This window comes from Procambarus clarkii, chromosome 65, assembly GCF_040958095.1.
Source record: "Procambarus clarkii isolate CNS0578487 chromosome 65, FALCON_Pclarkii_2.0, whole genome shotgun sequence".
Taxonomy (NCBI): Eukaryota; Metazoa; Arthropoda; class Malacostraca; order Decapoda; family Cambaridae; genus Procambarus; species Procambarus clarkii.
In genome coordinates, this window is record NC_091214.1 from 21968822 (window position 1) to 21996412 (window position 27591).

Consider the following 27591-nt stretch of genomic DNA (forward strand, 5'->3'; position numbering starts at 1 on the left):
GGTGGATTCTGACTCCAAGATAATGTTGATGATTTGGTAGCTGTGCATTGTTATGCCCCACATTTGTTAGCTTCAAAACTGGTTTACAATGCATGATAGTGGCTTTGCAATAATGCACATTTGCCCATCTTGTTATATGACCACAGATGATGTTATCTCTGAATTCCGCAATTGACCAATTGTTGCGTTATTGTTTCAAATAAAATTTAGACCAGAGGTCTCTACGCTTTGTTAGTGTCTTTATATCAAGATGCTATACAATATATTTCTTTTGTAATGTTCAACGTTGTGTATCTTTAAAATATTATACGATTAACAATATATAAATAAATATATAAATAAATATATATATTTGATTAAGAATTGTCTAAAAAAATGCATTTAATATGAAAATAATATAATTACAATGCCCATCAATGTTAGCCGGATCTATGGTTAGTTTGAAAGCTCAGTGTTTTGTTTTGGCGGGACGCAAGAGGTGAGGGGATGGTGCTCCACGAGCTGGTATGGCCTAATACCTCTTAATATACAAGTTGTTTGGGTTGTAAATTATGTTTTCGAATGTATAATGCATTACACAGAAAAGGAGATATTAATTAATTATGGGTTGAGGTGATTTTAGAACTAGGGATAGTGGCAAGGGGGGAGTTGCCCTTGACGTTGCCCTGAAAAAGTCCTTAATCATACCTTTTTATACATATAAAATACACCTTTTATGTATTGATTTGTATTTATTTATATATAGAAGAGTTCTTACATTCTTGTACAGCCACTAGCGTGCATAGCGTTTCGGGCAGGTCCTTAATCCTAATTTTCACACACATCCCCAGGCAGCAGCCCGTAGCGGCTGTCCAACTCTCGGGTACCTATTTACTGCTTAGTGAACAGGGGCATCAGGGTGAAATAAACTCTGCCCATTTGTTTCTTCCTCTGCCGGGGATCGAACCCGGAACCTTAGGACTACGTACTCCCAAGTGCTGTCCACTCAGCCGTTAGGACCCTAAGGTGTCACCTCGCTTCTTCATTTATGCCATTTCATAAGATGGTTCAGTAGCGATTTTTTTTAAGCAACCTAGCATAGCCTAGCCAACCAGCACACATCTTTTTTTGCCCCAGCCCCACTGCCTAACCTTAATCTACCTGCCGCATATTAATCTTGCCTCACCGTATCTTAATGCACTTCACTCTATAGCCTAAGCTACTCGATCCCTTTAAGATGTATTTTATTGTCTCGATAAACGTATTTGAACCTCACTCGAACCCATCCCACCTCACCTTATTGTATTTTTATCGTTATTGTTTCAAATTGTATTTTTTATTGTTTTTGTTAATTGTATTTTTTTTACTGTTTCTTTTAAAAAAATGTATTTTTATTGTTATTGTTAAAAACTGTATTTTTGTAATTGTTAATCATTTTATTTAATTATATTTAATAATACAGTGGGGGATAAGGCAAGATAAAAGCCTGTAGATGTAAATGGCACAAAGGTGTGCCATTTAATCCCCAAAATCTGTACTTGCACAATCTATTGTATCGATTAAGTCGATTAAGGCAGTGTCTGGGATGCTCCCGGACGCAGGTTCAAATCCTCGTCACGGCTCTTGTGGATTTGTCCATTGTATCTTCTTGTGCTGTATAAGTAACCAATTAGCTAAAATATATGAAATTGTATCCAAACACCTAATATTTATTTACCAGTACAGTGCCCAGTGTCCAAAATAGTGTTTAAGTAACAGTACTGGATAAATTGTGGTACAGTACTGTATTGTATTTAAGAAATGGTTCATATACAGTAACTGGATTTTCTGGGCTGTGAAAAAAAAGGCAAGAAGAATTTGGTTAAGTACACTTTATTTATACTCTGGTGCTGTATAAATTTAACATAAAATATAAGTGAACTTAATTTTGAATCAGGACAATAATATATAAAAGTGAACAGCTATACAAATGAAAAAATATGCAACTGCAGACGAAGATGAAGAAACATTGTAGGTGAAATAAGAAGTAATGAGGAAGATTGTAAAGTAATGACAGGAAAAATCGGTAAATTACATCTTGGATAAACCGGGAAAACACTAAAATAAAATGCCTCAAATAAACAGTGTAAGTTTGCTTTGCAAGAGAGAATCTCTCGAAAGGTATACTGTATACAGTACAATTTAACTCCTTTCATCCATCCAAGCTATTTTATTATAGGGATAACATATAATTCATGCAATTATTTAACGTGAAAACAAGCCCCTTAAAATTTTTTAGGGAAAATACGATGTACCTATGTGATAATCTGACGATTTGTTTTTCATTTGTGGCACATAAGGAGCCAGCGTGCTGTCGGCCAAGCGGACAGCACGCTGGACTGTGATCCTATGGTCCCGGGTTCGATCCCGGGCGCCGGCGAGAAACAATGGGCAGAGTTTCTTTCACCCTATGCCCCTGTTACCTAGCAGTAAATAGGTACCTGGGTGTTAGTCAGCTGTCACGGGCTGCTTCCTGGGGGTGGAGGCCTGGTCGAGGATGGGGCCGCGGGGACACTAAAGCCCCGAAATCATCTCAAGATAACCTCAAGATAACCATATACTATGGTGTATACAGTACTGTATTTGCATTCCAGCCTTTCACTAGAAATTTGTAGACTAAGACATTAAAATCATACCAAAGTCACTTTGAATACCATTTCCAATTCCAACAATTATAGCTAGGCCTTAAGTGGATCTGCAAAATTTATTTTGGGCAAGGACAATACAATCTTTAAATTTTTTCTTGCATCTGTTAAAGAGACGAAGCATGCAGTACGGAACCAGAGTGCTGGTAACCGAAGAGTCTTGGTCACAACCCTGTTGGATATGTTTTAGTTGACCATTACACATGTTAATAATGTTGCTGAAATGCATTTAATCCACACCTTCACTAGCTGGGATCTTATTTGATTACACCTGTCTGAAGCCCAGCAAATTTGCCCTATTGTAAAAAAATGAAAAGCACCCAATTTTATGGCATTAAAGTAGCTAAATAAATGCACCATATATTGTATATGAAATGCTTGAAATATATAAGAATTAAACTAACAATAATTTTAATTCCAGGTTGAAGAGTTATCAAAATGTCAACACTACACTCCTCATTTACTGACCGAAGAGACATGGGTCAGATTCTCTACTCATCTCTACTGATCTTAGGTTTGGATGCTGCTGCACTTGAGCACAGCTTGCGAACCCCAGTAAACCCGGTGAGAAGCATTTTTTATTAGTTAACTATTGAACCTTGAGTGTTAACCAGTCTTGTCCAATTTTTCTGGATATCCCATTTATAAATGCAAAACTCTTTTACACAATGATGTATTATTGAGAATTCAGTTATTCTACTAAATGACTTTCAAAGTTGTATGGTGATGAACATGCATTTGTTCTATCTTTTATAGTTATATTTTTTTTGTATTATAAATTATGCTTCATTACAGCAGTATAAATATCTTGTTATATTTTAAAGTAGCTTTCTTAACTATCAATATATTTCTCCGTTAGTGAGGCTGATTTTCAAATACTCTGCACAGTAATCCATAAACTCTCTAATCAAATGACCGAACATTTTAAGGCATTGTTATGTAATATACATACAGTAATGTATAAACATTATGTATATTACATATGTCATGTTTACACATAATGTAATGCCCGTGTAATTTAATGTATTAGCGACAAATGTATAGTGTATTCATGTATTTTATTTATCACAGACTGCTCTAGCATTTTTTGTCAACTAGGAGTTAAATCTAGCACTTTATACCCCACCTGGCTTTTTATAACTTCTTCATTTGTTTAAGTTCTTGGTTGGTTCTTAAGTTCTTGGTCCTCTTAATGTTTAAGTTCTTGGTTGTTCTTCCTTCTGTAACTGTGGATGAAGGCAGGGGGGGTGGGAGGAGGCCTACATTGTGTTTCCATTTGTTTGCCATCTATTCAGTGTATGAATACTGTGTTTACTGTTTCTTCAACTCATTTGCATTTCAGTCTTGTTGTGCATGTTTCAACCTTTGCTCACTTGACTCGTTTTGTAAATGTGATCATCATATCATCATATTGCTGCAGCATATTCTAGTTTTATACATTTCTATTGCATGGCACTTGAGAAAGTTGAATTTCATTTGCTAGTTTGTACTTCATACCTTTAGTATTTCTAGATTTTCCTCTATGCAATTTATAAGTGGATTTCTTGTTACAGAAAAGTAATAAGGAAACCTTGTTTTCTGATAATGGCTTTCACACATAATTTATTTACATATTTGGGTCAGTATGAGAGCATTATTAATACCAAATTGTATTTACAACATACAGTAATGGTCACTTGACAGTATAGTTAAAGTGGCTGATAGAAGCTCCATTAAGTTTCTTGCTTTCGATCAGGTCCATGTTTCACTCAGCACATTGCTCTGAAGAGTGTAAAGGTTATTTTCTAATTTGGGTAAATAACAAAATATATAAATGTTATCCCTGTTTTAGTAAGCTATTGAATACAGTACCTGTCAAATACTCACCAAAAACTATTACAATGGTTATATTACTCTAGGTGATCATGTTGCGTACAGCATGTCAAAATTAAATCCTTTACAATTTTCTTTAATCTTTGTTGATTTATTGTGCTTATTACATATACTGTAGTATTTATTATACATATTTTAATGTCCATTGTTTTCAGAAAATGTTTGTCCACATGAATAAGAAACTAGGAGAAGCAATACTTCATTTTTTATTTGTATGTATTGATCGAGAGAAAGCGGCAAAAGTATTCCGTGACTGTTGGCCATTGTTAGAAAAGAAGCAGGAGGCCCAGTTCCACAGGGCGACATTTGATTGGTACAAGTCCCTTCAGCAGGTAACTTATATACTGTATTTATAAATTTGTATCATTCAATTTTGTTTAATAGACTTCATTATTAAAGTGAATATGTAACCCTAATAGAGATAATTTTTTCCCCAATTTGTAATGGTCATGCATTATTAGGAGAATGCCTTTACAAATCGACTTGAAACTTTTAACCCTTATGCTGCTCCAGACGCTTAAGGGTAATTGTCTCATATGCTCAGATGGCCTTCAGATGATTTAAAGTGCCCCAGTTTATTTAAAAGGCCCCCCATTTTAAAGGGTAAGTCATTTGATATTAGAGACCTCTGTTGATTGTTCTCCATACAATACTGTACAGTATTTGGAAAAAATCCCGAGTCCCATAATTTCCTTCCAGGGGTCTTAATAAAAGATGTGGGCTATGTTTGGCTCATCACCATGTTGTGACTGAGCGTGCAGGGCAGCCACGTAAGGACCCATCAAACTTTTAACAGCAGCAAATTAATGATTTCCATGTACAGTATATATTTATAGGCAAAATATGTACTATGTGCAATTATAAGATTTAGGGTTTTATATACAATATTAATATGAATAAATACAGGATGTGAGATATCTGTACATAACTTCGTATGTACAGATACACATATCTGTACATATGTATACGTATTTCCAAATTTATATATAATGAATACCACCACTATTGACACATCAGTACAACATCCAGACCTCCCTATAATGGATCCCTCTAAACAATGGACCAAATTCAAACATTAGATCTCTCCTCCAAGTTTTGAATTTTTGGGAAAACTTCTGGATCATTAGGAAAAGTAATTTCTTGCAGCTCATATTTTTTCAAATTTTGTTTATTCATGTTTTTTTTGTTATTGTTCAATGGATGTCAGAGAGGAAGGTTAGTGGAAGCAGCCACAAATGGTATTCTAAAAATGTTTAGGAAACCTTCCCGCCAAACACATACACCGAAACTACGACGTTGGTACAACGTTGGAACAAGTTTTAACACCTAACCAGTTATAACAACCAATATAGCAAGTTGTAACAACGTTCTAATACGTCATAAACACGTTAAGCCAAGATGTGACAACTTTATTACAAGTTGTAACAAGCGGAAAATAGAGACAGTTTCGGTTTGTGTTTCCAGGGTTATCTCCTTAATTATCAGAACAAGCTCCCAAGATATTTCACAGAAAACTTGAGTTTTAGAAAGACTTTCGAGTGTTGGAAAGTGATTGCGTTGGGTTTATTTGGTGTCATTGTCCTGTACCTTTAAAAAAAAAAGCTGGAAAGGGGTAGTTGGATCCTGAGAAATATTGGCAATGAGGGAGAAATCTCTTTATAGACAGGTTCTCCTGGTAGTTGTCTGTCATGTGAGAGGTTGAAACTGAAATTTTCACTCTGTGAAATTTATCCATAAAACATGGAAATATTAGAGATGAATAACAACCCTTGAAAATATCATTTGAATGTAATAGCATTCCCATGCCCTATTCCCTTTGGATTATATATAATTTCAGTCCTTTACTCTCCCATGGCTTATGTTTAAATATTAAATTTGAGTAGTTTATGGTGGTTTAATTAAAATTTTGTAAACCAGGATTGTCATTCTTGTACAGTACTATAACTGAAACATTTTCCTCTGTAATACCAAGGGCAACTGTTGTTTGTTAATGCACTCGTTAGCTACAGTGCTTGTGGTAGTGTATAATGACTTACATGATTCCTATAAATTTACATTCATTACCCACCAGAGTTACGGACAACCAGTACCAGCTGTCGTGGCTAAAACATTCATGGCTCCCGGTGGTCCCAAATTCTCCTCAACAGTAAAGACTCTTATACGCATAGCTTTGCACTCTTCAATTCTCAGGAAAGGTATAGTGGTCATTTCAACTTTTAAAATATACTAACGCGAATATTTGTACACAGAGTAATCAGACTAACGTGACTGCATCAATGAGAATATACGTCGGAGCCGTGATGAGGATTGGAACCTATCGGGGTGGGTAATCCCCCGCACATGCCCCAGATTGTTGCAGATTTTCTCATGAAAATTTTTGGTCTGTTATATTTCAGCTTGTTTTAAAACTCTATCTTTATATTGAGTCTATTATTCCTTTACACAGTCTCTTCTATTCCTTCCTAACCTCACACTAGATTAAAAGATCGGATCATGTTATAACGTACGTAGTTTAGAATCATATAATTTACTTGATTGCATTTTTTCAGCTGCACTTAATCTGAAGCACTGCTCATTGTTCAGCTTTATTTGTTCATCCTGTACACTGTCTTTTCACTTGTTTTGTTCCACTTTTCATTACTTAAACCTGTTGTTTCTCACCTTAACTATCTATCTATCTATGTACTGCTTTCTGAAACAGTCCTTAACCTTCTGTATGTTCTTACTACTTACTCTGAGCAGCTGGAAGCTTTCTCACATGTGTGATTGTGATGGTGTCATGTATAGGTTTGAAAATGTTGGTCAAGAAAGGAACTATAGAGTAGAGGATAGAAATAAATTTTCAAGATAAGGTTTGCAGATGTCATCTCATCCTGTGTGCAATGTATAGCTACTCTACTAGCAACTCTGGAGGATTAAGAGTTAATTGTGTGCTGAAAAAATCTAGGTTCTCGCACTGGGCCTTAAGCTTAAATCCTCTTATAAACAAAAATAAGGCTTTGAGTTAATTTTAAAAGTGCTTATTTGAGCAGATCTACTTCTCCCAAGGTAATATTTCCTGCATCTAAGGTACAGGATCATGCAGAGTCAGGCAGGTTGGATAATCTGGCACCACAGGCAACTATTTAGTCTGTCCTTGATAACACAGGTGACTACCAAGAGAATGCTCGGCTAAACCTGTTACCCTGTACTGACTATGAGGCTGCCGCAACACTGGGTCCTCTGGGTCCTCGGACTCAGACCACTCTAGATATTTTTTGATGCGTGAATACACTCTGCACATTGGAGAATGTTCAGGACATTTAGTGCCTTTAGTCTTTATTCATAGCTTTTATTGTTTAGGTCTGGGAGTAATTTATTAGCATGTCTTTGACCATTTTCTGTTTTATCTATTGGTTATTTATACTAGTACTGTATCTAAACAAACAAAACTGCATATTATATCTTTGCCTCATGTGTTTTATATTATTCCACATTGCTTTTTCATTGCTTAAAGACATTTCGTGGTATTTCCTGAGTGTTTTATTCCCTTCTTGTTGCTGATTTCCTTCATTCTGCTGTGTATATACTACAAAAATAATGCTTCTGGTCATGCCAAGTGATCTGTCCCATATTGGCTGGCAAACAAGTGGCATGAACACACACAAGTACTGTACTGTACTGGTCTTTACATGCATATATGTACCTATTGTTTGTGTATGAAAGCTTTACCTGTGCTACATATATCGAATATTGTTAATGCTTCCCTCTATGTTATGCAGTTTTTTCTGATAGAGTAACATTGTTTAGCTTCCTCCTCTTATGAAAGTGATTAATTGGATGCTGTGTTGATGATTTTCATTATTGTTTTTATTGTCATTATATTTACCAGCATCTCATTTTACTTTTTTTTATCTTACCAGCTCCAGATTGTACCCTCCTTCACTTTCCATCTCACAGTCGCAGTCCACAGTTGAATCGAAGAACATTGTTATTACTACAAGCATCCAAACTTGCTCATCATCGAAATTATATTACAAAACAGAAGAACCGCATGGAAATCTTGCAGAGTTTCCGGGATAGAGCTAGGTGAAGTTTTGCTGTCTGTTTTGTTGATGTACTTAAGCGGTTGTGGTATTTTGTATCTCATTACATAATGAAAGATTACCTGTATGTGGAGAGGAGTCACATTGAAGTAAATGACGATGTTATTGCCCTGGCAACTTTATGCACAAGTTTCATATAGAATGCTTTACTTTTTATTACTCAAAACATTTATTCCTAGTTATAAGTTATATTGGGGCAGTGCCACGTACGATTCTAGCAAGTTTATTACTTTATTGCATTGAATGCTGATATGTATAGCAATGGAATGATTTACTAGGATATTAAGGATAATTTGTTTACTTAACAATGTTTTTGATGCCAGTAAAAAATACAGGGTATGTCTACAGGATAGGAGATATGACTAATAGTGTACCATCTTCATATGATGGTCTTATGGTTCTAGTGAGCCTTAGAACAATGCCCTCTCTGATTGACTTTCTATTTGGGAACTCGTAAGATATTTATGTACCTAGCCCAAATGAAAGATGAAATGAGTTTCTACAGATTCATTGACCTGGTTGTTGGTTTAGGGGCAAGAGATACTGTATTATTAAATAATCAGTCACTATAGTTAACACATTTGCCTCTTTAATGCGTGGGTTTGTATCCCACGCAGAATGCAATGGTTTGGCACAATTTTTTCAAACACTTTGCCTCTGTGCACTGATCAATAATTGGTGATCTGGATATAAAATGATCAGTGAATAATTTTCAGTGAATAATAATAATCTTGAACCGAGTACCTTGGCCCAAGGCCTAAATCTCAACATTTGCAAAATGAATCGGTCAATCCTATCCTTTACCTACTATATTGTGCAATTCTGTAGTTAGAATATTATGTTACAGTACATAGTTTGAGAAAGTGAAATTTATTTTGCCACAAAGTTTAATAATTGAATGTCAGGATTTATTTGTAGAATGTTTTAATAGGTAATTTATGTAATCCATAAACTGCTCTCTTCTAGGGAGTTGACAAGTATGTATCGTAGACTGTGCTCTGAGAATGAAATAGCTGATGAAGAATTCAAAACGGCACTCAACAACAACACGGCACTGAGCCAGCATCAGAAGGAGACTTTTCTTGTGGCTCCTTCATCTGTAATTAAAAAAGGTATCTTTTAGTATGTTACTAAAATATATTTTACTTTTATTAGATACAGTTTCCTAGTAGGGATGATATGTTACAAGTTTTTGCCATTTTATTTATTTACTTTTCCTTGCTGCCTCTTGATTTCCTATTAGTTTTTTTTTTTTTTTTTTAGAATATCTCTTCACATAGGATTCAAACTTGTGTGAAATGCCATGCAAATGAGTAAATGAAACATGGCTGAACTTAATAGCACACATTTCCTAGTACAGTACCAGTTTATGATCTGGATAGTCTCGTGTGATGTTATCTTGAGGTTATCTTGAGATGATTTCGGGGCTTTTAGTGTCCCTGCGGCCCGGTCCTCGACCAGGCCTTCACCCCCAGGAAGCAGCCCGTGACAGCTGACTAACACCCAGGTACCTATTTTACTGCTAGGTAACAGGGGCATAGGGTGAAAGAAACTGCCCATTGTTTCTCGCCGGCGTCTGGGATCGAACCCAGGACCACAGGATCACAAGACCAGCGTGCTGTCCGCTCGGCCGACTGGCTCCCATAAACCGGCTCCGATGTTGCTGACTCAAGGAAATGATTTTACTTAACACTTTCGCTCACCCCGCGCGCCACCCCTCGACAGGGCGATATGGGCCCCAGAGTGTCACGGAAGCGCGCGTTTATTCCGAAAAGTGTATACTCTCTTCAACTTTGTCACCTCAATTCTCCTTCTACGAGATTAAATTTGGTATCATTGTGTTCGCAATAAAATTCTCTACAGCACTAAATGCATATAAACTCCAAAAGCCCGGCTAATTACCCGCAGCAAACAGAGAAAGTGCGAACGAGTTACCCGGGAGCGCGCAAACGGGATAAAATGTTTTCACTATTTTCACTCTGGTCACCTCAATTTTTGTCCTAGGTCTTTCATTTTGGTCTCAATGGGTTTGTAATAAAATTCTCTAGAGGAACATTAGCCTATAAAAAAAAAAAACCTGGTCACGCTCCAACCGCCGACGAGTTGAAGACGGGCCACGTGTTAGCCGTGAGTGAGTGCTCAGAGGCCTTCCTGCTACACTCCCAATTCCTACCCTTTTCAAGCCTTTCTTTCGCAATTTTCTTCCTGGAAGGGCCTTGTTCATGATTACTATCCATCGTGGAGTAAGCGTGGATAGTTTCTAAAGCCGCAGTAAGACATATAGCCACGGAAAATAGCCGAAATGTTCACACGTTTGAGATGCGAGGGGAAGCGACATTGGTCACAACAGTGGAGCAAAGACAATGGGCCCACGGCGTGTGCCAAGCAGCCTGAGCGCGACGAGGCTCAACAAAGAAAATGGGAAGACATCGGCGCACATTTTAAAACCAGTCCCCAAAAAATCGGATAAAAACCTGATTTTTGGCGAATTTTTAAAGTGGATGACGCAATGCTGCGTCATCCCCGGCATTACCGCCAGTAAACGGATGACGCAATGCTGCGTCATCCCCGAGCGAAAGTGTTAAGTTAATTTAGTGAGATTCTGGTTTCTGAACAGTTCAGTGCAATTGCTTCTGAATGCAAGGTGCTACTCGCCCCGAGTTTTATTTTGTAAGGCTAGTAACAGGCAACAGATTCCACTATGTAATTGTTTTTGTCTCTGGGGCAGTAAGTTTTATTTTCTATTTGCTAATGCCCCCAAAATATAGAAACTGGCTATTATTCCTCCCCCCCTGCAAACTTTGCTTTGGCCTATGCCTTAGAGAACTTAGGGAAAATGTCTTAAAAGTTATTAGAAGGCTGTCAACTGCTTATCTAGAGATGTAACAAATTGTCACAGATCAGCAGCCTTCTAGTACTTTCAAGACATCTTCCCTAAAGTGTCTGAGGCAAGGGTTGAAGCAAAGTTTGAGGGGAATAATTAGAAAATAACGCCACTCAGGAACAAACAAAAATAAACATTTATTACTTAGTGTTAGTAATGTGACAACATGTTGACCACTCCACATACTAGAAAATGAAGGGACGACGACGTTTCGGTCCATCCTGGACCATTCTCAAGTCGATTGTGACTTGAAAATGCTGACCACAATCAACTTGAGAATGGTCCAGGACGGACCGAAACGTCGTCGTCCCTTCACCTTCTAGTGTGTGGTCTGGTCAACATACTTCAGCCACGTTATTATGACTCATCGCCTGCAGTGTGACAACGTCGCGAACATTCAGAAATGACCAGAATTCTTGAGCATGTATTTCAATTTTTTTTACATATTTTGTTGATCAGCTTGTTAGCAGCTTTACAATTTGGTATTTTTTAGTGGCATTGTTGTCTGTGTAAGCTGATATATCCATTGAAGACAACATTTGACCAACATCTGGGCCTTCTCATTTATAAACAGTTTTCTTTAGAAATGAACTGACTGTATTAGCATAGAATGTATATAAAAAAGGGTATGTGTTTCATTTTAGAGATCCTGGACGATATAGCAGAAATGAACAGTACTGCAAGTAAATTATGGGAAAAAGTTGAAGGGTTTCAGAAAGTTGAAGAGGCATCATGGAAAATCATCTCCTCTTTGTTAGACGGAACAACTTTTCTTTCACATATAAATGGCTCAATGTACTCGCCACAAGTCCCTGAAATAGTGTACAAAACTCATGCAAGCACGATAAACAAGGTAAGTGAAGGACTGTTAACATTTCAAGTTCACATTGGTGACATATTTCCTTGGCATTTTTTAGGGATTTCAGATTTATGATTCTTTTAACACTACTCCCAATGTTTAGAAGGAGTTTTAAATGTTTCATACAATTTAGGTTCTATTTAAAGAATTCACTTTCATCCTGCTTTGTCTGAGCCATGTGGTCAGCTGTTTCTGGGCCGTGTGGTCAGCTGTTTCTGGGCCGTGTGGTCAGCTGTTTCTGCTGGGCTGTGTGGTCAGCTGTTTCTGCTGGGCTGTGTGGTCAGCTGTTTCTACTGGGCCGTGTGGTCTTGTGTTCCTGCTGGGTCGTGATGCCTTGTTTTTTTGTTGGGCCGTGTGGCCTTGTTTTTCCGGGGCCTCGCAACTGGCCATTTCTGGGCCTGCAGGGAGCAGTGGTTTATTGGGGGCCATGGATCAAAGACTTCTTGCTTGATTCCCGTGGCTGTAGGTTTGGACTTTTATTACCTTTGGTCTGTACTTAAGCCCCACCCCGCCCCCTTTCTCTGCATTCCTGGTTGCTTGATTGTTTTTGATCACTTGGCACATTGCTGCATCGTCTGTACCCCAGGCCCACTTCTGCTGTCTTTTCTGTGTTTTTAATCTTTTGGTTTCCCTTTCAGAAAAGTTAACCAACTCTGCCAAAGTACCATTTGTCTCAGCTATGTGGAGCTACTAAGGATGCCCTTCCAGAAATCAAGCATTGAATGGATTAAAACGCTTTTCTCATGAGCCACTCAGTTTCTCCCCATCCCTGCTCTGTTGCCTTCTTCCCTGTTGGCAATGCATGGGTGTCTGTTTAGTAAGGTCTGGCTTGGAATTCCCCGGTGACCTGGGCTACAGGCTTGCGTAGTTACCCCAAGGCAGTGATTCTTTGCCTTTTAACTTTGAGCTGCTAATTTCCTTCAAGTAATTGTTGATGTTGATGTGCATATACTTTCTGGTGTTTCTTTTAGGAGGGGTTGATCACTTATTCCTAAGCTTCCTCGCTTCATTCAGAGCTAGATTTTTGTCCTGAGTTGACCTCCTGAGGCCCGGTATGATTCCCCAAGGCTTCGAGCCCCAGTCTGTTAGCTGTAACGAGCTACTGAATGTTGTCTAACAGCGACATAAAAGGACGTTGCATTACATTTAATGCTCAATTTATAAATTTCTTATACTGTACTGTATTGTAACTGCTGTAATTTTTCTGGCTGATAAGTTAGTGGTGTACAGTATGCACTTATATATTGATCTAAAATTTGCAGATGGGTCTGCATGGTCTCTACCGTGATGACAAGCTGGACCTACTGAGCTTGATGCAGTATTCCAATTTGACTCTACGTTGCCTACTTGACAAAGTTCACAGCATTCACGGCCAAGCTAAACCTGGTTAGTTATCTTTGAGAAGTTGTTGATAAAAATGATTAGAAAATGCTTGATATATTTTAAAATTATGTTTGTGTTAGTTATTTAGTTTTCCTGTACTGTACATGAATGGTTTGGAAAGTTAGCACAGTGTTAAACATTTGCAACCTATATTATGATTTACACACACAATGTTTGCTTTAGACTGGACAAATCCACAAGGGCCGTGACGAGGATCCTCGTCACGGCCCTTGTGGATTTGTTCATTTGATGCATCACGTTATTGTGATCTCTGTGTGTGGTTTGCTTAAGACTGGTTTTCTTTTTTAATTTTCAGAATCTATCGAAGAGCTGAATGTTCAGTCGGGTCGAGTAACAAGTTTAAGCGAAATGGTTAACAATTTGAGTAGTCGAATGAATACCCTTTTGCCTTCCCTACTGGAGAGTGTTGCCCTTTATAGGAGTAATGTTGTTTCAACCTGCCCAGCATCTCATACATCGGATTTAGGTAAGTAAATAAATATTATTTACTTAATAAATAATTTAGTTTTGTTTAATGCATGAAAATACAAATGGAAGAAATTCATCTCTCAGAGGGGAAATTCACAGAGGGGAAATACAATAATATGAAAAAATTATAGGCATCATACAAGTGGAAACGATGAGGTATTACTATGATGGGTACACAGTAATCACACTTTGATTACATCATAGTGTGATGTAATCATTGTAATCATTCTCATTGACTGCATCAATGAGAAAAAACTCCTACAAATCTGTAGGAGACATGATGAGGGCTCGAACCTATGCAGTGGGTGTTCACACGCACACGCCCTAGTTAACTAGTCAGCGTGGCCTAGTTGACTAGAGCGTGTGCGCGTGGGAACACCCACTGCATACGTTCGAGCCCTCATCACGGCTCCTACGGATTTTCTCATTGACACCATGTTAGTGTGATTACTCTGTGTACCCAAATAAATATTGGGTATATAAAAAAAATAATTGTGTAAGGGTAATAAGCTTAATGCTTTAGGAGAAATAGTGAAGGCAAACTCTAATTCTGTATTCAGATGTAAATTTGGTAAAACCCACAAGATTAGGGAAGATTCACAGCAGACCATTAAGGGTTAAATGGTGGGGGCCTTTATTTGCAGCACGATCACAAGGTTAGACGAGTACTGAACATACTGTATGCACCTAAATTATTCTTCACAACATATTATGAAAACACTAATACCGTATTTGTTTCTTCTTTCAGAAGGAAAACCTCATCTATGCCCCCCAACACCACCACTAAAACTTATAAATACTCCTGTAGCCATCAAGGGTGGGACAAAATATGCTCTGATGCAGCTCACACCAGGCGAGTCATATTTTGCAGTTGTGTTTATAACTAAAGTGTACCATGCGTACAGGTTATTTGAGTTTAAGTTATTGGTATTAAATAAAGCTACCTCTTTTTAATTGTTAAATGTGGTTTTGGTATACAGTTCCAAATAGGGGTATATTATGATTTTCAAAGGCTTTCCAGAATACCTTTGTGTACTGACAAAATTTTGATGATTTGTTTGTGTATGGCGATGGAAGTAAGATTGAGCTCTTGAGCCCTAGTGGGAGAGTGTACGATGATTTGTCGAATCATAAGGAGGGATTGGAGGGTTGGAGTCTACCTTTGCTTTAAATTTGATTATACTTTATTGAAGTGTTAAATAAGTCAAATCATTTTGTTCACCCCCTTATGGTCAAATATTGACCAGATGTTAGATTTGCCGTAGATAAGGAGAATAGGGCAGTGTTTGTGTATACAGTGTTACACCAGTATACCACACTCTCCCATCCTTGTCTTTTGCATCCCTCTTGTATCTCTCCTCAAACCCCAACTACTCCTATAACCCTAACAATCACTACAACCACAACTACTAGAGCATTTACAATTCAAAGCACAGCTACACCCATAAACATAGATTCAATTTTCACACAGCCACTGTTAAACCCACAGCCACCACTATACCCACAGCTCTCAAAACAATTACTATAACTTCTACTGTAACAATCACCCATCAATACGATACTTTCACTATACTACAACTTCCACTATAACTACAATTACCAAAATACCATCATACCACAACCACCACTTTAACCACAATTGCCACCACATCTAAAATCACAGCTAAACCAAAATCAATGCAGCACCCACACCCACTTCCATCTTGCCTACCTTAACCTGCACCCTCCCACCTCCTCTCCTGTACCACCCTCACCACTCGGCTACCTACGCACTCTTCACCATCTATTGCTCCTCCTCCTCTGTGCATGCATTATACTCCCTGTGCTCATTACAACTCTAAAATCATTAAATTTCCTGCACTCATTACACCGCTATTAATATCTTGAAATGTGCTGCCTTTGGATACTTCTTGATTAGGCTACAATCAAATCATATGTAGGTACAGTAATCATATTTATTTTCAGCCTTCTAGGCACTTGGTGCTAGTTTGTGTAATTATACAGTACTGTATAATAGATCTTGGTCTCTGTAAACACAATATGGCCACTAGTTAGGGATAGCATTTCAGGGAAAGTGTGGATTCAGTGCTGATGCAACCTGTTTACTTGTTCCATGTGCAGTGTATATTTGTTGTTATGTATCATATGCTCTTCCATCATTGCTTCTTGAAGTGTAAACAGTAAAGACGGAAATCATATACCCATTTTCTTTGTGAGTTTATTTTATGTACGAGTTGATTGTTAATGTGATACATGCTTCTCTAACAAGTTTTAAACTGGTACTAACTACTTTATCTCAATAGGTACACAGAATATGAAGTGTTTATCTCAAAGTGGTATGAACCTGACACCAAATAAGCTGTTTTCTACTATTGACATCATGCGGGCAGCCAAGAAGTCTCCCAAAGCTAATGTTGTATTCTCCACTGCCAAACACAAAGATGATTCTATCCAGGTTAGTTACATTTAACTTTTCTGTAATGTTTATTTGTGGTGGTTTGTCAAATGCATGTTGGTGAGAATATTTTCATTTGTTACGAAAAGTGATTTGAAATTTCCTGCCCTTGGTTACACAATATTTAGTTGTTCAGTTTGAAGCAATATATATATTTTTCAGATAAAAATGAAATATTTAATATTCTTTGAAACTTTAGTGGCATATCCTTATCTGTCATCACAGGAAAATGTTGTCTACTTCAGTGATTAGAACAGGAAACTGCATTTGGTTTAAATTTGTGTAAAATGGTATTATATTTGCAAAAGGCTTCTTATATTACTGTATTTCCCTTTTAATTTCTATGGCTGATGCCTCATCAGTTCAATGAACTGAGTCTATTAATAATGGACAAGTCATTAACAAGTCTATTAAGAATGGACGAATGAATTTATTCCGGTGTAAGTAGGTATTTGTGATGATGTAAGTGTATTGTGCCAGATTTAAGTCGGAATTTATTCTACAAGCTGCTGCAAATCTATGTAATAGTTATGCTGCAGTAGTAGGTCTTAATGGTTAACCAACATATTTTCCCCATAACCTTAGGTAATGGGTGGGGAGCACTCAAGCAGACTAGTTAGTGAGGCTGGGCTGACAATGGCTATGTTGACGGTAGACTGCCGTGGTCGCTATCAGAAGAAGAAAGAACAAAGTCAGGAGCCCGTCCAGACTGCCAATAATCCCACCCTTGAAAAGCAAGGTAATTGAATATGTTTAACCTGTTGTGTTGTTGTTAACAGTAGCAATATTATTTATTAATATGTAAGGAAGGATTTAGCTTTTGGTTTTTGCTGTTTTGTTTTTATAATTTTTCTTTGTCGATTTTTCAGGAATATGTTGAGAATGCTTCTCGACATTGAACTGGAATGTAAAACATTTACATGTGGCCATAGATTGATGGTTGCTATTTAAACTTGGTAGTGAAGCTTCTAACTGTGACAGTTTTGGGTTACAGCATCTAGAAACTTGGTTGATTTACTTAATATTTCTGAGGTGGTCATACTTAATAGCTGTATCTTCGAGGAGGTCATTCCTCATTCCAGAACAGTACTGTTGATTAGGAAAAGTATGGGTTTGAAGACTATTCCTTCGGGAACTTGTTACTTCTCCATTCTAACATCTCTGCATTTTGTGTTTGTCTAGTTCTCATTTCTCAACTGGAGTGCCCTCCTGAATATCCCAGCCTGTTTCTCCAGTATGTAAATTGGCTACCTGTAGGTCGCCAACCAGGCTGTAGTGGATATGTGGGCCTGTGGGCTGCTTGAAGTAACAGCCTGTTGGACCAAATTATCACAAGTCAAGCCTGGCCTCGGGCTGGGCTTGGGGAGTAGAAGAACTCCCAGATCCCTCTCCAGGTATGCTCTAGGTAGGGGTACTATGTCAAAGGCCAGTCTAGGAATGCAGAACTATGATAGGATTGCAGACATCAGGCAAGAATAAGAAGAATTTATGGATGGCATATTTCTAAACTGCTCTCTGACAGTGTCCAACAAGTGGCTGATTTACGTACTGATATATGTAGCTGATTTGCGTAGTGTTGAAATGTCCACCCATCCTTCTCTACCATTTCGTGCTGATGCACATCATCCTTTAATAGAATTCTGTTGTTAGTGTGTGGTCACATTTGAGAAAGTTTAATCCTATAATCATTGGATCCTATAGGAAAGCATCCTATACTCATAGGTAGGATGCAGTTATGTATTTTGTTCATAGTTATTATTATTAAACATATTTAGGCCTAACACTGTATCATCTTGTTCAGGTACTTGTTGTTTGCATATAGAAGGCATGTTGCTCTAATTGTTTGGTCCTGCAACACACACAGTTCTTGATAGCAGACATCTTTGCCAAAATGTGAAAATTTGAGGCATTTTTTAAGATTAAGATTTTAACATAAAGTAAACTTCCTTTTATCCAATTAAAGGTTAAACAAATCTACAGTTATAACTGACACTTGATGATTTGGATAGTAGTAGGCATCCTTCAGTCTCGGGAGACTATGGAGTTGCGCCCTGGTTGTCAATCCTGGTGCAGCGTCTGGTGTGACTGATGAGGTCAATCCAAGAGTGGCAGTCCATCCCACACCGAGCACAAACGAAGTCCGATTCTGGTCTGTCTTTCTGGCTACCGGCTTTCCTTCTCTGTCTCTTTGCCTCCAATTCCTTGGCAAGTGATTTGGATAACAAGCTTTGTAAACAATGATCTTGCGATAACTCGAATCTACAGGTAACCGAGAAGAACTTGGGTGTGGATTACCTTTTTGGGTAACCTAAATGAGTTTTTGAGTACCAGAATGGCCTTCTAGCTTGCATACTGAATATAGCCACTGGCATGGGCTTGTGTTTAAATACTGAGGTAAACATCGGATAATGAAGCCCTTGACAACATTGTGGAGTGTGTGTGTTATTTTCTATTTGTTATTACTTAATAGTTGTTAAAGGGAGAGAGCCATGTTTGTGGTGTTGCATCTTTTCTGCACAATTTACATATACTGTATGATAATTTCTTTTAAATTTCAAATTGGTTTTGCATTCTACCTTAACCTGAAGTTCGTTCCATATGTCATTATTTTGTAAATAAAAAACAAACTTTTTAATGTTTCTAAACCTCTTTTCTTCCATTTGCAGCTGCCTTCTTGCTGTGCCTAGTCAACTATTGGGAAAAAAACCCACTTGGGATAAAACACCTTGTCCTTCAAAATAGTACTTATTTTAGAATGTAAAAAAAATAAAGTGCATAAAGTATGTACAATAATGTAAAGTAAAAATTCCAGTATGTATCTTGGTCACAAGGGTCGAGGCAGGTGGCAGCGGTGGTGGTAATGGTGGCGGCTCCCTTACACCCAATAAAACGTTCAACTCCACAAATAATGTACAGTAAAGTATTAAAAAACCCAAAATGATTCATAATTGTGTCTCAGCTCAGGTTGTGTTACCTGTATCTACATTCCAAGTGGCTTTGTTGGGTTTTGGGTTCAGTGCTTGTTCAGGGTGGTCCACCTAGGTGTTGGTTTTTGGCTCTAGTTGAGGTGTGTGGGGTACAGCGCTGCTGGTCGTCTGCTCTGGCCCCCTCTTCTCATACCGTCTCACACAAGTGAGACTAGTTAGTCTTGTTTATAAATCTTTCATTACCCTTTCAGAAAAGTTAGCCACCATTATTGGTGTTGTGCTTACACCGCAGGAACAGATGTTTGCTTTGTTTTCCACAGGGTATAAATGTTGCTGTTATTCATTGCAAGAATTGCACTGTACTGCATGTTGAATACAGAGTATTCATTCATCACCATTTTCTGTTTTTGTGGATATTACGAAGAAATCGTTTATGCACAATATGAAAGGGGCAATACATATCTATTCTTAGTGAGATATTTTAGCTGATTAAGTCCAGCCGATTATTAATTAAATCAGATGTGTTACCTATGACACTCACAGGCATAAATATAGAATTTTTTCCTTGCAGGCTACAGATCTTGCATTCCTAAAAGGCGTCTCATCCCTAAGGTTCTTGTAAATTCCTCTGCACAAAGCACCATGACAGATATAGATATTAGTAATATGATGGAAGACTTCAGCAATTCTTTACTTGATAAAGTGAGTAATCGTTATTATACTTTACAATGATCTGTTACATATATATGGTACAAATAATTTTTTATCATTATCATTTCACCATTTCTCACTAACACTGTCCAGTCTGGCCTCTCCACACATTTTCAACCGTAAACATTCAGTGCAAAGAAATGTTTGCAATCATTTTACATTTTCATTGTTATTTGTTGGGTTATATCTATAAATTTGGTGTCTAAATGTTAAGACATAAATTCTCTAGAAAATAGATACAAAAAGTGTATTTATACTAGATTATGCGCGACAGTGGTGAATATACGGATGTTATGAATAATAATCCGATGACTCATTTTAGCATCATCGGAACATAAAAGATGGTAGCTAGATGCCTGCCCAAATAAAAATGACCTGTTGTATAGTAAAGGAAGATCATTGGCATGAAAAATTGCCTTTATTTATCCATTATATTATCATACACAATATATGGTAGAGTATATAAATTATAATCGGCAGAAATGCAGATGTTCAATTTAAAAGGAACATGACTTAAGTGGGTGTGTAATTTAGAAATCTCTGACATCATATTACCTCTGGGAACATCCCTTGTTTGAAAGGGATGATAATCTTTGAGAGATTATCCAAATTCCTCCAAGTGTTACATTTTACTCTTGAAGAAGCACCCGAGTCATTTGTCAGTGTATGTAAAGAATGGTTTTGCCTTTGGTAAACAGGTAGAGATGTGAGTCTGGATGGAAACAACCGATTGTGTGACTGAGAGGCTGTGGTAGTACTGTAATTGGAATGTCTTAGACATTTGTCTAATAAAACTGCTTAACAGGGCAAAAGAAAAGCAAAAATCAGTCTCAATGAAAACGGTCTACAGATTGCTCTTGAAAGTTTAAAGAATAAAGGTGCTTGGGAAAATATTAGTGGTTGTTGGTGTAACCTTGCGAATTATATCTTAAACTTAGATATTTGTTCTAACATATTTTGTTGATATTCTTTAGTGATGATAATATTGGTTTAATATTTGTATCACACTCAGCTGCCAAATATCAAGGCTGACAACAGCGATGACAGTGGTGTGCCCGAGCTCCTTGGTGCCACTCTGTGGGACGACGTTACTCAGAATGGATCCTCGGTTGACTCAGGTATGTTTTAGTTATTGCTACACTTAAGCACATAAGCATAACAAAAAGTTCAAAAGTGGCAATGAGTCACAATAACGTGGCTAAAGTATGATGACAAGACCACACACTAGAAGGTGAAGGGACGACGACGTTTCGGTCCGTCCTGGACCATTCTCACTATCGACTTGAGAATGGTCCAGGACGGACCGAAACGTCGTCGTCCCTTCACATTCTAGTGTGTGGTCTGGTCATCAAATTCAAGTCCTATTGGCCATTAAAGGCAGCTCCTATTTATATCCACCCAAACTTATTCACATTTACAGTATGTCTAACCTATGCAGGCGATGAGTCACAATAACGTGGCTGAAGTATGTTGACCAGACAACACACTAGAAGGTGAAGTGACGACGACATTTCGGTCCGTCCTGGACCATTCTCAAGTCGATTGTGAATGGTCCAGGACAGACCGAAACGTTGTTGTCTAACCTTTGCTTGAAAGAATTAAGTGATCCCATCATCTATTATGTTAGCTAGTAATTCGTTCCATAAATCCATAATTCTGTTTTCAAACTAGTATCTACCCAGATCTTTTCTGAATCTAATGTTCTCCAATTTGCATCCATTGTTTAAGACTTATATTTTGCATTGATATGCTGTACAATATTTAAAACCATACTTATATCCCCCTTTGTTATACCCTTTCATCCATTTATATTCATCAATAATGTCACTTCGTGCTCCTCGTCTTTCTAGTGAATGCAAGTTAAGATTTCATAATATCTCTTCATAAGGAAAATTTCTTATTCCCAGGATTAACTTTATCATCCTTCTCTATATGTATTATTAAATTGAATTTGCCCATTCTTTAGTACGGTGACCAAAACTTAACTGCATAATCTAAATAGGGGCCTAACAAAATTGAGATAAAGCTGAAGAATAACATTAGATGTCTTATTGCTAACACTTTTAGTAGTAAATTCCAGTATCCTATTTGCTTTATTCTGTGCATTTATGCATTTATTATTTAGCTTAAGATCCCTACCAGTTATGGCTCCTAGATATTATCTAGGAGCCATAAATTCATAATTTCTTCTTAGTCTTCTTCATAGACTTCATGTCCTAAAGGGTAAATTTCCAGAAATCTGAATATCACAAAAGTCTAGGATACAGTCTCGAACTATACAATCTGGATTTAGGAGGTTTGCCTGTATGTGCACTTCATTTGATTAGGATCATATAACTAAGGTTCCTTTTTTTGTTTGTCTGGTTTAATGTGCCTGCAAATGGTGTGGGTAGAGGGAATAATTTTACTTGTAATAATATTTCCTAATATTGTTTGTATTGTGAAATATGACTGGCATAGGGATCAGGGAATGTCTCCATTGAGTTTGTGGTTTTGCATGTTTTAAATTGTAGTAATACATATTTTCTCATAAAAAACAACTACAAATGGCAAGTGTCAAAATCTCTGTTATACATGTGATAATATTGTTCAAAATCATGTATGCATGTTTATTTAGTGGCCAATTATGTAAAATTTTGAATGCTTCTAAATGGGGTAAATATCCAATTCTCCATTATTTTTTTCAGGTTGTGTAGAGATGTCTTCAGATTCTGATACTTTGCTGGATGTATTAGGGAAGATGAGCATTGCTCCAAACCGAGAGAATGTTGGGCTGAATGAAGGCAACAGATCCTTGAGAGGCACTCCACGGTCAAAAACTAAAGCTGACCTTTCCTTACAAAGTGGTAGACCAACAACTCCCCAACAGCAGCAATTATCAGATGTAACAATACAGAATGATCAACCAGTAAACTTGGATAACGAATTTTCGCAAAGCCTCTTGGCAAAATTGTCGTTTCTTGCTCAAAGTCCACTTAGGGAAGAGACAGCATCAGTGTCTTCTAGAACATTTAGAGAGTTTGATGACTATGTTTCTTTAGAATGTAAGGCTCAAAATCCAGTAAGACGTACATGTGATGAGGACGCTAGCCGTAGTGGTGAAGTGGAAATACTTAGACATGATTCTAAAACTAAATTAAATCTATTGATCGAACAGGTCCAGCAGATGAAATCAATGTATCCCTCAGAAACAGGTTTATCTAAAGTTAGAACAAAGGAAGTTGAATCAAAATCAAATTTTATGTCTTACGTTGAGAATTTGAAAAATGTAAAGGATAGTAATGGGAAGTTTTCGGGAAGAGAGCTTGAGAATGTCCTGAATGTTGTTGGAAAAGATAATACAACGTTGAGCACCTGCAACATCAGCCTCATGGAAGACTTTATACCTACCAAGACTGATTCTAACAAATATGAAAAGGATGCAATGAATGTTGATATTCATGAGGATTTCCATAGTAATTTAAGAAGAATGTGCAAGTTTTTAGGTGATGATGATGATGATGATGACGATACGCTTACAGAAAACAATTTGGAAGTGAAGGTATAGTATATGACTTGATTTACATTTAACACTTTTACTCCATATCAGAAACCCCCTCAAAAGGCATGTTAGATTTGTTTACAGTTTCAGACCAATCCAGAATTTTCCTTCAGGCATTAAACTTCTTATGAACCAAATTATTTGTGTTAAAATGTGTCATACAATTGTGATGCCAGTGTGTAATATTCATGTTACTGTACATGCTTGCATCATGTCCCCTTGCAACTTGGGTGCAACACCCAGGGATGCCCATATGACAGAGTGAAAGATGATGTTTTTCTCACATCTACATAATTGTTGTACAAATCTAGTTCATTTAGCATTTATGTGGCCAGGAAAAAGTACTTGGTATTAATATTCAGGTAAGTATTTTCTTGCAATGAAAGTGGCAAGAGGTGACTTGGGAGTCTCAGAAATGCATACTTATTTTTCCTATACAGTATAACAAATTTACATGAATATCAGTGAAGTTTATGTGGATATATAATAGATTGAAGATTACTATTATACAAAACACATACCTTAAACTTGCACTGATATTTTTCTTATTGAACAATTGTACAAGTGTTCTAGTCTTTATTTATTTTTAACTTTTTTTCATAGAATGCTGGGGAGATCATAGATGCAGAAGAAACCTTTGCTAGTTCTACAGAAATACAAAACATATTAGGGACTGCATATCAAAAATCTTCCTACTTGCCTGAGAACTCTGTGTTTGATACACTTATAGATTCTATTCTTACGGGCGAGTCATCGTCTTCCATTTTAAATGATGAAGCTGTGAAGGCAGAGATTCGTAGAGGTGAGTCTTATAGTGCATAATACTGTCAGTTTTTATCTGTGATTTTGTGTTCTAAATTGAAGCCCTCTACTGAGGAAGATGCTACAGTAGTTATGGATATAAATATGATTAATTTTACTTAAAATCACACACCATGAAAAACATGCTCAACCTCTTGGTCTGGACGGTAGAGCGACGGTCTCGCTTCATGCAGGTCGGCGTTCAATCCCCGACAGTCAAGTGGTTGGGCATCATTCCTTCCCCCCGTCCCATCCCAAATCCTTATCCTGACTCCTTTCAAGGGCTATATAGTCGTAATGGCTTGGCACTTTCTCCTCATAATTCCCCTTCCCATGAAAAACATTAAAAAATGTCAGTATATTACCAAATTTGAGGATTTATAGCTCTATCAGCTTGGCTTGGCCGATTAGCAAAATATTGGTTAATACAATGCCTTCTGGCCCCTGTACTGTGAGTCAGCACTTTGTCATTGATACTGTACTAAAAAAAAAATTTTAGTTGGCTTTTCCTACCTTCAAGGTAAAGAATTAACTTTAATGTTAAGGTACTCCATAATAATTGTTTTGGCCTTGAAAGCCAAAATGCTTATTCCTAATAGCTTTAATACTTATTGGTCATAGCACTTTTCTCTTAAATTCCATATACTGTAGCGATGTGAGAAAATGATGACAATTCATTCAAAATACGTACGTTAAACCATGGCTTGTCTTTACAGAAAGTATAACATCTCGTAGACTGTCCCTCACCAGGGACCGGACAAGCTTCAGCTCCAACAAACGTTTATCAGGATTCTTTGCATCTTGCCCCGGGATTCTTGGTAAGCAAAAGGCACCATATACCGTTTCTTATTTAAATTGTTTTTCTAACATGCCAGTTAGCTGTTAAATGTGTCTCTTTTAGATGTACAGTACTAAAACTAACTGATATGTCTCCAAGGCTGTTCAGTAGGTAAATTATGCTTTTTTTTTTCTTATGACATCTCTTCTTGAGGTTATCTTGAGATGATTTCGGGGCTTTAGTGTCCCCGCGGCCCGGCTCTCGACCAGGCCTCCACCCCCAGGAAGCAGCCCGTGACAGCTGACTAACACCCAGGTACCTATTTTACTGCTAGGTAACAGGGGCATAGAGTGAAAGAAACTCTGCCCATTGTTTCTCGCCGGCGCCTGGGATCGAACCCAGGACCACAGGATCACAAGTCCAGCGTGCTGTCCGCTCGGCCGACCGGCTCTCACCTGCAGTTACTCTCTAATGATTTTTGTATCTTCAAATTTGTTCTTTTATTTATTTTTGTTATTATTTACCCTCTTAAATATATTTATGTATACTAATGATTGAAGATGTTCAGATGTGGGAAGTGAGTGTGCAAGGAAGCAGGAATTAATTGTGAACATTACAGAAGAATTTGTAAGGAATATAGTTAGATGGAATTAGTTTAAGATTGAATGAATGAATGTTTGACACTGGTTTCACTTGATTTACAATGAACACACAGGAAGCAGCACCCAGTTGTATGAAGTGGTAGGGTGCTACTGTGGATGTGAAACATTGTGAATCACTACTGCCACCACCAACTCCTCAAACCTTGTTACACTGCCACCACCAACTCCTCAAACCTTGTTACACTGCCACCACCAACTCCTCAACCTTGTTACACTGCCACCACCAACTCCTCAAACCTTGTTACACTGCCACCACCAACTCCTCAAACCTTGTTACACTGCCACCACCAACTTCTTAAACCTCGTTACACTGCCACCACCAACTTCTCAAACCTCGTTACACTGCCACCACCAACTCCTCAAACCTCGTTACACTGCCACCACCAACTCCTCAAAGCTTGTGCAACATTGCCACCACCTCCCTTTTCCCCTACCTCCTTAGCCTTACATCTAGTTGTACTCATTACCAAAGCTCTCCTCATTATACCACTTTCTTCATATTCTGAGACAACATCAGCTTGTGGATACCTTTCTTGATCACCCACATGGGATCAAAATATATCTAGTTGTGTGGAACATGGGTTAGTGTGGTAAGACACATGAGGGTTAATTAGTAGGGGTGCAGTATGAGTTTTAAAGGAAGTTAAATTTTTATGGGATACTAAATACTATCAGTACAGAACTTGTTTATTGAATGAACAGAGTTGATTTGTGCAATGTACTTCAACTTATTGCGTATTCATAACTCGTAATCGGTAAATTATCTAATATATTTACAGATGAAAACGATTCCTGCTTGCTGTCGTCATCATTAGATGATATTTTTGACGTCTGAGAGATGTCCAAAGCACTGTCCAAGAAGGTAGAGTGTTGCAAAATATAGTACAGTGCATAGTGTTTTGGGAGTCCACAGGTGAGCAAAGCCTGGCAGTTAGCTTTACTTAGCTCTTAAGCAAATTCTTGATCATTATTGTATATTATACACATCCATATTGTCATTTTATTTGGCACTGTTTTTCTAAAGAGTAACGGAGAAATGCTTGAAAGGCTACGAACTTGGGTATCTGTTGTTGCTTCAAGTTTTGGTGAGAGGAAAAAGTTTTGTCAGCTTAGGCTACATAGCCTTCCCGGTTTGGTGCCTTCTTTTGATAATTACTTACTTTGTCAGCTTAGGGAGGCAGTGTAACTGAGCGATGATTGTACGGGCAGTTCAAAACGGTAGATTATTGAATCTAAACTGAATCTGTATATGGATAAATAAGGTTTCAACTATTGTAATAAGTGATGAGTTAAGAGCAGTGTTGGTGGTGGGTTTTCAATATGTTAATATTGAACACTAAATTATAAGTGCACCATATATCTGAACAAAAGTTTAAATTGATTCTAAGTGAAGGCTTAGTCATGCAAGATGTTGTAGCTTGTAGATTTGTTTTGCATCGCTAATTTTGTTAATTATATTTACACTGGGTGGTTCTAATGCA

General features: G+C 37.5%; 1 protein-coding gene across 2 annotated transcripts; it reads left to right on the forward strand.

The window, feature by feature from the left end:
* Positions 1-441: 441 nt before the first annotated feature.
* Positions 442-27086, forward strand: dgt6 (dim gamma-tubulin 6). 2 transcript variants are annotated; one of them, XM_045763360.2, is made up of 18 exons: positions 442-504; positions 3085-3227; positions 4691-4867; positions 6607-6730; positions 8438-8603; positions 9587-9732; positions 12149-12357; positions 13626-13749; positions 14063-14233; positions 14984-15088; positions 16539-16690; positions 17276-17429; positions 20189-20319; positions 21341-21446; positions 23016-23869; positions 24473-24671; positions 25387-25488; positions 26890-27086. In XM_045763360.2, exons 2-18 carry the CDS (start codon positions 3102-3104, stop codon positions 26943-26945), a joined length of 3102 nt encoding a protein of 1033 aa, XP_045619316.1. In that variant the 5' UTR covers positions 442-504; positions 3085-3101; the 3' UTR covers positions 26946-27086. The 2 variants fall into 2 exon arrangements, with proteins under 2 accessions (XP_045619316.1, XP_045619317.1); XM_045763361.2 differs by having other exon boundaries at positions 458-478.
* The last annotated feature ends 505 nt before the right edge of the window (positions 27087-27591 follow it).

Bases quoted from the DNA above. Each gene is read 5' to 3' on its own strand.
- dgt6 (XM_045763360.2), top strand. From the start codon at position 3,102: ATGTCAACACTACACTCCTCATTTACTGACCGAAGAGACATGGGTCAG. The intron at 3,228-4,690 runs GTGAGAAGCATT...CATTGTTTTCAG, and splicing joins TGCGAACCCCAGTAAACCCG to AAAATGTTTGTCCACATGAA. The intron at 20,320-21,340 runs GTGAGTAATCGT...TATCACACTCAG, and splicing joins GCAATTCTTTACTTGATAAA to CTGCCAAATATCAAGGCTGA.